Genomic DNA, 12,741 nt, shown 5'->3' on the forward strand with positions numbered 1-12,741 from the left:
GGGATCAAGCAGTATACACAAAAGTGTTTGAATAGGAGAGGGTGGGGTGGTAGAAATTGGGACAGAGGCAGAATTTGGGATGGGATGGTTGAACTTTGGATAGATGGTAGAATAAGGGGTAGATGGTAGAGTATAGGGAGGATGGTATTTTGGGGAAGAGGGTAGAATTGGGGGTACATGTAGATGGTAAAATTTGGGATGGGATGGTAACATTTGGAATAGATGATAGAATTTGGGGTAGGATAATAGAATTTGGGATAGATGGTAGAATAGTGGGTAGAATGGTAGAATTTGAGGTGAATGGTAGAATTGGGGATGGGATTGTAAAATTTGGAATAGATGGTAGAATTTTGGGTAGATGTAGAATTTTGGATGGGATGGTAAAATTTGGGATGGGATGGTAAAATTTGGAATAGATGGTAGAATTTGGGGTAGATGTAGAATTTGGGATGGGATGGTAAAATTTGGAATAGATGGTAGAATTTTGGGTAGATGTAGAATTTTGGATGGGATGGTAAAATTTGGGATGGGATGGTAAAATTTGGAATAGATGGTAGAATTTGGCGTAGATGTAGAATTTGGGATGGGATGGTAAAATTTGGGATGGGATTGTAAAATTTGGAATAGATGGTAGAATTTGGGGTAGATGTAGAATTTGGGTTGGGACGGTAAAATTCGGGATGGGATGGTAAAGTTTGGGATGGGAGTGTAAAATTTGGAAAAGATGGTAGAATTTGGGGTAGATGTACATGTAGAATTTGGGGTGGGTGGTAGAATTTAGGGTGGAATGGTGGAGTTTCGGGTGGATGGCAAAATCTGTGGTAGATGGTCGAATTTGGAGATGGTGGGATATGGGGAAGATGGTAGACTTTAGGTGGGGTGGATAATAGTAATCTAGAAATTATGAGAGACCATTGGCCAAACTCTTGGGTATCCAAGGCTATGGACCCTGTTTCATAAAACAACAGTTACTATTATGGTATCTACATGAACACCATTTCACGATAACTACCATTGTAAAATTGCTAAACAGCCAATTAGAATCAGTGGTTTCATGGGTGTTTCCACTGGATGGCAAAGATACATACCATAATATTTACTTAGTTACTTTTGAGAAACAGTGTCCTTACAGAGGGTGTAGAAAGGAGTGGGAAGGGTAGGGTCTAACATCTGACTTTTGTTTACGTCACTCTTAATATTGTTCGTTATCATGAACAAAGTAAGTAACAATTTAACAGCATACAAACATGACAGTTTCAATAGTAATTTCAAAGTATAAAACATGGTTAGTAAGCTTATGATCAATAACTTAAAATCCTCTTTTACAATGACAGCAACAGAAAGGGTGTGTTTTCTGGACTGCTATTGTAAGCACTAAGCCCCAATCATGTCAGACATTTAAGACATTTCTGAGCATGATTACTAAATTTGAATACTACTAGCTGATAATTAGAGTCATCATGGGGCAGTAGTGTAAGCAGGATTTTTTAAAGGGGGGTGGGTTTCAAGCTGAATGAAATGTTGACAAAAAAGGGTCTTCAACACAAATTTAACGTCGTTTCGTACCTCAAAAAGAATTGACAAGCAAAAAAAAGGCCTTCAAATTTTTTTTTTTTTTTTTTTTTAAATCTTGGGGGTATAAAAAATTAAGGGGGGTTGAACCCCTGTAACCCACCCCCCCCCCTGCGTATGCAACTGTCATGGAGTCATCTGCAAAAACCAATTAAGTACAGGGGGTAAATTCTTTAACAGGATTGGTCTAAATTCCATTCTGTTGGTGAATGTGTGTTCGACCAAACATAATGGTCACAATCAAACTTTGGGTCGTTTCTAAATAATAATTTGATCAGATCAAATACACATTCAACAACACATTGGTTTTTTTTACCAATCCTTTTTAAAAGTATATATAAATACTATATTTGACATTCCACTTATGATGTATTGGACATATCAATACCCATTTCTCTGAATTCACACAAATTATGACCAATTCAAGAAATGGGAAACCGATTATCAAACAAAAATAAAGCAAAACGAGAGTGGTGGGATGCTGAAAAGATAATAACTTCAGTAGCTGTAGTAATAGATAAGTCGTTAAGATTATCCTACATTTTTTCAAAGAAATTAAATGTAGATGAAACGAATAAGAAATATCCCTTTACATGTAGCTGATGAGTATATTGACTGTGGGGTATGACCCTTGTTTAAATAATGAAAAATCATAATTTGCAAATTATTATTAATTACCATGCACATATGGAAAACAATCCATTCAAGGATAGGGAACCATGGATTCAATATTGAATCATTTCCCATGGCTTCTGACTGAATGTTTTCAAATTAGTGATGATGAATAAAACAAAAATAAATACTACATAAATATTGTTTACTGTAAAAAAAAACATTATGATCTTTAATACTGTTATTTAAAAGAATGTGAGATGAATGTCCGAAAGAAAAAATGGAATAAGAAATAAAAATTAAATTAGATTACAATAATTTCATTTCAAAGTTTAAGAATGAAAATGGTTCTAAATATATATTATAAATTAAAGTCATATGTGCACTGTTAGGAATAAAATTATTCAATATTCTTGCACATGGATCTACATGTAAATGTGTTATTTCAATTTGATTTGAATATATTAACTGAATATTACTGCCATGTTATACATGTATTTTGCATATATTTGATAATACTCAATTATATATTCTTGAAAAGATATTGACTTTGCATTGTCCTTTTTTGTGTAATTTGTGATTTCATAAATTATATTTTAATATGAAATATATAGTAAAAAGGATGGTGATGGTCTTACAATAAAACTGATAAAAAAATATAATTCAATGTGATAAATAATGAACCCAAATCATAGGCCATTTGCCGGGGAGATAAAAAAGTAATCCATTTCACATGTACATAAACCTCATCATGGAAAATTAATTTCTCAGGATGGCGTAAGCAAATTCCAGTATTTTTCAACAACAGCATTTAACAATGATGGATATTTCAATGAAGCAACACAATGTTTTGGGGGAAAAAAACTGTTCCATGGCAACGATTAGCTGGCAGAAATTAGACTTAATGACAGACTGCCCACTCATGTTTCTTTTGATTTGTCTTTTTGTTTTCATTCATGAGAAAATCAAATCAAAACCATGCAATGTAATGATGAGTATGAAAAGTAACCTACACTGCCGGTCCATTGCTGGGATGTGAAAGAAGCAAGAAATCAGAGATAGAAAAAATTGATTAGTTATACCCGTGACAACGTGATTATCTTTTCTTTGTGAAGAGCTTTAACAGAAATTTTCCAATAAAACATTTTTATTATCAAAACTTCTTCGAAATTAGAAAGCTCTAGACAAATTGGTTATTTCATACGAGCGACAGCATGATTTTTTTTTTATTTGTGAAGAGGTTTTAAAGAAAATTTTTAAAATTAACATTTTTATTCTCAAATTCGAAATTTAATAGAGAGCTCTATTTCATAGCAGTGACAGCATGATTTTTTTTGTGAAGAGCTTTGAAAAAAAAATTCAAATATGCAATCTCAAAATTTCTTTGGAATTAATGAGAGAGATTAAATTGATTGGTTCATAGCAGTAACAGTTTGATTTTTTTTTTGTGAAGAGCTTTGAAAGAAATATTTCAAACAAAATGCTTTTATTATCAAAATTTCTTAGAATTTAAAGAAACATAATTGGTTAGTTCATACCAGTGACAAAGTGATTTTTTCTCTCTTTTTGAAGAGCTTTAAAAGAAATTTTCAATAAAACATTTTCACTCTCAAAATTTCTTCAAAATTAGAGAGATATATTGTTTTTTTCATACCAGTGACAGATTGATTTGTTTTTTCTTTGTGATGAGCTTTGAAAGAAAAGTTCAGACAAAATACTTTTCTTCAAATAACCTGCAGGCAGAATAATTTGGTTAAATTAATTTACACTGCAGCTATGCTTTGAAATGTTTAATTTTTTAGTCATTTTGCTAATTCAGTAAAGAGTGATATTTAGCTACAATCAAATGCTAAGACCTTAAAATTTAGCATGATAAATGAGTATTAAACATGCTTAATCAAGGGACTTTCCATAGCTATAAAGCACACTGATTTTTTTTCATGAAATACATATAAATGCAAAGAAGTCTATTTTATGATGAATTTTCTTTTTTCTAAATTTCTTTCATGCTAGTAAAACACAAAAATCCTAATCAAAATGGTGTTTTATATAGTCTATATTATAATCACCTAACTAGTGCGGTGTAAAAGTCATCAAAATACATGTATGTGTAGAATCAGGGGCCTAGAATGATTTGAATTCAAACGCAACTCAAACAAAATCAATCACAATTGCCTATTATACATACATTTCATTAGTTGAAAATCAAGTTGCATTTGATTTTTTTAGTTGTGTTTGATCACAACTCTTTCTGCAAAAGGCCCCTATTAAGAGCTAGTGTACCTGCTTAAACTTATGCATACTACATGTACATCTTGATGATAATGATTTCATAAACCCTGCATCCCGTAACGATCTTTGACAAGGGGTTGATGCGACCCATCATCTAATAACAGCCACCCTCCCACTTCTTGATGGATAACAACGCCTGGATATGCAAGGCATCCGACCATCGCCATCATGATGGGATCAAAACTTGATGCTGTTAAAAATATGATGGACCAAGGATTTGACGGAAACAGAGCGTGGCATCAAGTCCGGTCAGTTAAAATTGAGTGATGAGTTAAATGGTTCTGTAACCGAGGCACTAGAGAAGGTACAATGTATTAAACAAATGTGTCTGAGTTTTATTGGAATGTCTCTCCCCCTGCAGCTGGTGTTTATTTCCCATCCACTCAGTTGAAAGCTTTTCCACCATCTTCATCATACCATGTACTTGCCATGGTATTCCATCAATATTAAATATTGACATCTTTTTACAGAATGATATCCATAAGGACATCAATGTCAAATTGACATGGAAAAAAATGTGTGTACTGTCACTTCCTTGTTTATATTTGTTAGATCCTTATCCAAATGTTATTCTACAAAATTTGGGGAAGGTGATAGCATCGGGGTAGATGGTAGAACACCTACACTGTACTGGACATGTATAATTTGAGGAGTATGGCCATTTCTAATTGGACATATCTTGCTTTGACAGGGAAGGGCATTTAAACAACAACAAAAAATTAAGACAATAATTTCCACTTTAAACTCAATTGATTGTGGCAGATGACCATTCCGGAATTCACTAACAATTCCCTGGTCAACTTTAACATGTAAAGAATTCATTTATACTTCGGCACTGCCTTGGTTACATGTTTCCTTTATCCTTGTCAAAATGTTATTCTATACCATTCAATGCAATAACATTTGTCTAAACATTAGTATATTACTATCCTGAGATAAATCCATCACCTGTTCTATCTTCATCAACATCATCCTTTAATATTGTTAAGTGATGAGGGAGTTATTGTATAAAGATATCAAGTATGCAACAGAAGGCATCCAAAGAATGTCTGTTTGGAATCTACTAAGAATGCAACACCCTGCGGCCTGCCACTCGGACCTCATGTATGTTTCAAGTTTTCAATCTATCTGTAAGAATGGTGCATCATGGGAATGTAAAGAGGATGGAAGAAATTAGCAATAATAATTGCAGTATGATAAAAGAATTATTGTATATATGGATATCAAGTATGCAATACTGGCATCCAAAGAATGTCTGCTTGAAATCTACTATAAAGAATTGCAACACCCTGCGGCTAGCCGTTTTCTCAGACCTCATGAAGGCCTATGTTTCAAGTTTTCAATCGACCTAGAAAAAAAGTTTTTTGTTAAATAAAAATTATTAATAAAAATAGAAAAATTGATAATGTAAAAATGGGGGTTGTAATAGTAATAGATCAAATATCAATTAAAGATATTGAAGTTAATACCATTTTATAATACACTGCAAAGTTATGATACGAGCTTAAAATATTATAATTACAAATACATAGGTTTGAATTAATTCCCCCTCCCATTATTGACGTTTCAGTATTGCACACTCGGATTCGCCTATTCCATTATGATTACTAGTAAAGAAATATTCAATCATAATAAGCATGATTCCAAATAGTTATGATATGTAGGGATTTTAACAAATTTTAAGTACAATTATCAAAATTTAAACTCCAGAAATTAATCAGCACCAGGAGGGAGTTAACTACAAATTATCATGACTACCTTTTCCCCTACATCAGTTTTCAAATAAAAAATATTAAAGACTCCATTTTATTTCCAACAGGTGACTAATGCTGGATGTTTCCCTTTAAAGCCAACAACCACCCTTATTCCATCCTGTATTGATCTGTACTACTTGGACTTGAAGATGATAATTTGATTTGAGGACCTGGCTATGTCCTTGCCGAGGGATTATATCGGTAGATATTGATGATGAGCAGATTGGGAGCTGTACTGGTGGATTCATGCTTAAATTCACAGCCAATAAACTCACATCTCTGCTTGGTCCGGCTTAAAGGGACATATTAACTCTTAAGAAGTTTGATTGGATAAATTATCACTGCGAAAATTCAGATGAATCTGCATGCTAATTAAAATTGAATCTCTTTGGACCACAGATATCTGTTTGATTTTTATAAGGGAAATTAGACTTGGGACATTTGAATAATGCACGCTCTACATGGACTGGGTCACATAACACAAAGGTTAGCAATTAATCGTACGCTTGATTTTCACGATTGATTGTACATTGTAGTCAATGCAATCAATCGTAGAAAAATGTTCTACGATCATTGCTAAGCTTTGTGTTACGGGCTCCTGGTCATATAAATTTGCTTCCACTTACAGAATTTTTCAACTCATAGAGGGTTGATTTAGGCAGACTTAACTGTAATTATGAAGATATATACTGTACATTGTTGGGGGATGAATGGCATGTAGGAATTTGAAAGAAACTGATGAAATTGGATAAAATAAACAGCCATAGAGGAAAGTCATAATGGTCACTTTTTTGCAGCAGAGAGAAACAGCCATGGAAAAAAGAGAATGCGCAGTTCATTTTATCCCCAAAACCACTGTTCCATAGACAGTTATAAATTAATGCTGTTGCTTTGCTGTTACTTTTTTTTTAATTATTTAAAAGAGAAAGAAACTATTAAGGTGCCAATGAAATAATTAAGTGATGTGAAAAGATTAACTTGACGAAAAACATGTAAATTTTGAAATAGAAAATGATTAACTGGTAGTGGTAATGCAATGCTCCACACTAACCCTTTTTTTCTACTGGTCCAACCTATTCATGTCGGACCAATAGATACCCAGTTTTTCAATTTTTTACTGGTCCGAACCTAAAATCTACTGGTCCCAAAAAATAAAGAAAACATTAAAAAAGGGCGTGAGTTTATTTTGCTGTCCTTTCTTGTTACCCCCCCCCCCCCAAAAAAAAAAATGAAGGAATGAATGAATGAAAGACAAAAAGAAAGAAAGGAAGAAAGAATAAAAGAAAGGAAGGAAGGAAGAAAAAAGCAAAGGTAAAGAAAGGATAGATGTGAAGGAAGGAAAAAAAGAAAGAAGGAAAGGAAGGAAAGAAAGAACAAAAATAAGAAAGAAAGAACTAAAGAAAAAAAGGAAGGAAAGAAAGAAAGAAAGAAAGAAAGAAAGAAAGAAAGAAAGAAAGAAAGAAAGAAAGAAAGAAAGAAAGAAAGAAAGAAAGAAAGAAAGAAAGAAAGAAAGAAAGAAAGAAAGAAAGAAAAAAAAAAAAGAAGGAAAGAAATGATGCAAGCAATAAAGAAAGAAAAAAGACAGAAAGTAATGAAAAAAGAAAAAGAAAGAAGGAAAGAAGCAATAAAACAAGAAAGAAAGGGTAAAAGGAGAGATGGAAAGAAGGAAAAAAGAAAGAATAAAAGAAACGAAGGAAGAAAAAAGTAAAGAAAAAATGTGAAGGAAGGAAAAAAAACCAAAGAAGGAAAGGAAGGAAAGAAAGAACAAAAGAAAAAAAGAATGAAAGAAAGAAGGAAAGAAATGAAGCAAGCAATATAGAAAGAAAGAACAAAAGACAAAGTAATGAAAGAAAGAAGGAAAGAAGGAATAAAAAAGAAAGGATAAAAGGAGAGATGGAAAGAAGGAAAACAGAAAGAAAGGATTGAAAGAAGGAAGAAATCAAGAAAAGGGAAAATGATAGAAGGAAAAAATGTTGGGAAGGAATAAAGAAGGAAGGAAGCAAGCAAGCAATATAAAAAAAAGAAAGAAAATGTAAAAGAATAAATGAAAGGAAGAACAAAAAAGAAAGACCAAACTTCAAAGAAAGAAAGGAAAGGAAGCAAGCAGTAAATAAAAGGAAGAAAGAAAAGGTAAAAGGATAGATGGAACAAAGGGGAAAAAGAAAGAACAAAAGACAAAGAAGAAAGGAAGGAATGAAAGAGAGAAAGGGCTGAAAGAAGGAATAAAAACAAGAAAGGGTAAAGAAAGGATGGATGGAATGAGGAAAGAAAGAAAGTAACAAAGAATGAAGGAAAGAAAGGGGAAAAGAAGGAAGGAAATGAAGAAAGAAAGAAGAGATAAATATAGGACGGATGGACTCAAGAATTAAAGAAAGAAGGAAATCAAAAAAGAAAGAAAAAGAAAGAGCATTAGAAATAGAGAAAAATATTAACAGGACAGAAAGAATGAAAGAACGAAAGACAAAGAAAAAGGGAAAATTAAAAAAGAAAGACAGTAAAAGAAGAGAGGGAAGAAACAAAGAAAGATTGAAAAGAAAGAAGGAAAGAAAGATTGAAAGAAAACAAAGGAAGAAAGCTAAAACTATCATCATAAATAAATTATCAGTTTCTTTTTGGCTCAATTAAAATATACTAGTACTAGCTACGAAAGAAACCAAGTGTATCAACACACACACAAATGCATATGTGGGGCTATCATGTATTCAGACGATATCACTCGAAACCCGATCTCTTTGAACTAAAACAGAAGTGAAAATTTCTCCTTTTACTGCTTACAAATGACAGAGTTACCCCAATTTTGGCAAATTTTTAGGAAATATGGACATTATAAGAGCTTTTCATTAGTGTGAAATGTGAATTTTGACAGTTCTGTGAGAGATTTCTGCCAGAGGTTAGCCAAGCTTCGTTCGTGCAGCCAGTAGGAAATTTACCATGTGGGCTGTGTGGCTGGCTAGCCATGTGTACACTGTATGTTACCCTATTAAAAATTGCATGCGATTCATTCTGTGTGTGTTCTGTGTGTGAATGCCAGAATTTAACGGGAGGAAAATGGTTCGCAATTTGAGTCATGGAATATTTTTCATGTTTATGTTGGACTAGCGAATTTGACCATTTCTGAAAAAGTTACTGGCCCAACAATAGTTTTTATTACTGTTTATGTCGGACCCATAAATCTTGCTATTTTTGGAAAAATTACTGGCCCGACAATGATATTTTTTACTGGTCATGTCGGACCAGTAAATCTTGCTATTTCTGAAAATCTACTGGCCCGACAGTGATTTTTACCGGTCTGGGACCGTCGGACCGGCGCTAGTGTCGAGCCCTGGGTAATGTCAATTGCCGATTGGTGCAAAGTTTTACTTGAAAGGAAATGTGCACTAGCACTGCAAACATTAAGAGAAAATAACTCTGGACTTGTGCAAAATGGATACAACAATGGTATCCTTTAACATTGTGAAAGATGTAAATACATTCCATCGTCCAGGATTCTTTATATTTTGGAAGGAGTCAACAAAGACGTCCATGTCTGCAGAGATGGGTAGAAGTACATCAGGGTACGGAGGCAGTCAGTGGCTCCAGAATGTTCAGCTTAGGAAAAGAGTTGGAGGGTTTAGCCAATGTTAACCACAGCGGTTGCTCTTGTAAAGTGTCGTCTGAACCGAACATTCCCATGGGACACCGTTTGCATGAACCAAAGAGACTAATAATGCACACTTGCTTGACAAGAATTTGCTTTAGAATTGACCTAGCGAGACTCACTTCTGCATGACGACATCTTGGTAGACGATATGGTCTTCCAGCTCAAAGGACTCTACATCCAGGAGATAGATGTTGCCGCCCTCTGTGCCCAGGTAGAGACGGGAGGAGTCCGATGACAGGCAACACACTGAAATCTTCTTCAAGCTAGATAGAGGAGAAGTGAATTCATGTACATGTTAAGATAGGTTCAAGGATTTACAAGATGAATTCAAAGATGATTTTTTACAAGATGGGTTCAAGAATTTTTTTACAAAATGGGTTCAAGAATTTTTAACAAGATGGGTTCAAGAATTTACAAGGGTTAATGGATGTTTACATGTAGGTCATTGATTCTAGGAAGTTTCACCCCCTGAAACCTTAATTTCTTTCCACCCCCTCATCTTCCCTTCAGACACACATCCAGTTTTCTTCTGTCCAACACTTTCCTGTACTTATTCACTGTAAATGATAATAATGACAGACATGCATAAGCAAAATAATCTTCATTACATCTACATTTGTAAAGGTTTTTTTTTCACTACTTCATGTTCCCAACATCTCATTTATTCCATATATCTTTTTTCATCCTTCAATACTCTGGTAGACCTGTACTCTCTCAGGTCCATAAAAAATTGTTGAAAAACAGTACTCCTCATGAACTGCAATTAAACTATTTCCATTTCAAAACATTTCCTTCCCAGATGAAGCCAAAACGCACCCAATAACTCCTGGGACCTGTATTAACATAAAGCTCAGAGATTGATTGCAGGCTGATATTTACGATTGATTGCATTGATTGCATTGATCTTTGTGTATGATCAATCGTAAAAATCAGCCCAATAAGCAATCGCCAAGCTTTACATTACAGGCTCCTAGGGAGTGTTTCATGTAGCAAAATAGTCAGTGGTGTTCAATGACTAATTTGTGCCGAGCCAATCAGATGCAAGGATTTCCATAGCTTATAACAAATTGTCAGTGAAATTCAGTGAATATTCCTTTCATGACAAGCTCCCAAGGTCCTCATCTCTCCATTGCTCCATCTCCTTCCAAACTTACCGTCCCTCTATCATGAAGTTCTTGACTTCATCCATGGTAGATCCGCCATCTTTCTGGTTGATCTCCCACAAGTGGAGACTGTTGTCATCCAGTAAACTGATGATGCGTCCCTGTGTGTATTAAGAAAAGCATCGGAAACAGCAATGCAATGATAATGATCATCGTCTGTCAAAAAATAGTTCTTGGCTGTCTGTATATACTACTACATGTACATGCAAGGGCAGTGCCACAGGAGGATGGGGGGCAGGGGTGAATCAATGCCTCTTAAGATTTTTCAAGTAGTGAAGAAAAAAGGGGAAAGAGGAAGAAAAAGAGAGAAGAAAGAAAATATAAAAAAGAGAGATCTGGGAAATACAATACTACGGGGAATAAAAAAAATTGTTACCCCACATATCCTATATGCCGTGAACAATACCATAATATATGGCATCAAAGAGTACCTTATTCGAAATAATAACTCGATACCATTTTTATGTGGTATGTCTTCATGCTTGGATAATCAGTAGGTATTCTTTGGAGTGATGTCACTTTTGAATTGCACCAAAATAAGGCATAACGGCAATTAATGAATCCAGATGTTAATGATGTCATAATCCTACTCAGGTTGCATTAAAAGCCATTGCAAAACACCTTTTCAATAATTAATAGAATTGTTTAATGAGTATTCAAAGTAGAGCACCCCCCCCCCACAACTCCAGAATTCAAGCGCAACTCGCAAATGTAGTCATAACTCTTATTTACTACGGCCCCTGTTGCTGAAGTATTGTAGTTACGTACAATTCAACCAGGCACCGATCTGTGACCAATCTAAAGCATGAATTTGGGAGTTGCGAATGAATTTTGGAATTGCGTTGGAATAAAATTCTTTCAGCAATGGGAACAGAAATGCAAGGAGCTTACCTGAGCTGGCAAGAAGAAGAGCTTTGAGACGGAGAAATCTCCATTATGGATACCCATGAATTCAACACCAGGAGCTCCATATCTAAGATCAACCACTGGTTAAGGAAGCTTAAAGGTATCAACATTTATAAATTATTCTATTATTTCAAACTATATGTCACTCAACACCTGATGATTTAAAAAAAAATCTTCATTTATAGAAAAATACATTTGTAAGTACTATCCCAGAAGTATCTAAATACAAATTGTATTTTGGGCTTCTAGACATGTTTTTATCAGAACTGAAACATAATAATATCAACTGGTTTGACTGTCTCATCAGACTTGATCAAATATTCGTCATCTGTCCATTATCTTCTTTATTTTAAGTCAAATAGACTATTACCTAGATTTTGTCGCTGGGATGAAACCCTCGTATGTATCTAAAAAAAGTTTCTCATATTGTCTGAAAACAGTCTTGTGATTACTGAAGTAAATTCTTGCTCTAGAGGCAAAAGAAGGTTACCACAATACGTCATGACTACAAAATCAAACCTTTTCTGTGCTTTCTTTTTTTTTAAGCTACAAGGTTTTAACATTCCAGTGACAATGCACAACAAACATGAAATAAACTCATGACTATATTTATTCATAGAGGAATAAATTCATCATGTACATGCATATGGAAAGCCTATTAGTTTTAAGCTGATAAGGCTAATAACTTAAAAGCTTTCCATACAATTCATTTTGCTCTGTGAACTTGCGTGAAGACAAGATTCTGTAAATCATTACCCCAGAGTGCTACATAAGCACTTGCCCGATTGCCCGGGGCAAGTAA

The 12,741-nt window shown here is 34.2% G+C and overlaps 1 protein-coding gene across 4 annotated transcripts in view; it reads right to left on the reverse strand.

The window, feature by feature from the left end:
• The window catches only part of LOC129269710 (LLGL scribble cell polarity complex component 2-like), a 56,137-nt gene extending 44,135 nt beyond the window's left edge, over positions 1-12,002 (reverse strand). For 3 of the 4 annotated variants that reach the window (XM_064105276.1, XM_064105274.1, XM_064105277.1), the window contains exons 1-3: positions 11,925-12,002; positions 11,025-11,134; positions 9,990-10,133 (exon numbers count right to left, since the gene is read on the reverse strand). In XM_064105276.1, coding sequence (XP_063961346.1) covers positions 9,990-10,133; positions 11,025-11,134; positions 11,925-11,981 — 311 coding nt within the window. In that variant the 5' untranslated portion in view covers positions 11,982-12,002. Of the gene's footprint in view, positions 1-3,197; positions 3,213-9,989; positions 10,134-11,024; positions 11,135-11,924 lie in introns of all 4 variants that reach the window. The other variant, XM_064105273.1, reaches the window with a different exon arrangement.
• Between the last annotated feature and the right edge of the window lie 739 nt (positions 12,003-12,741).

This window comes from Lytechinus pictus, chromosome 10 (genome assembly GCF_037042905.1).
Source record: "Lytechinus pictus isolate F3 Inbred chromosome 10, Lp3.0, whole genome shotgun sequence".
Lineage (NCBI taxonomy): Eukaryota > Metazoa > Echinodermata > Echinoidea > Temnopleuroida > Toxopneustidae > Lytechinus > Lytechinus pictus.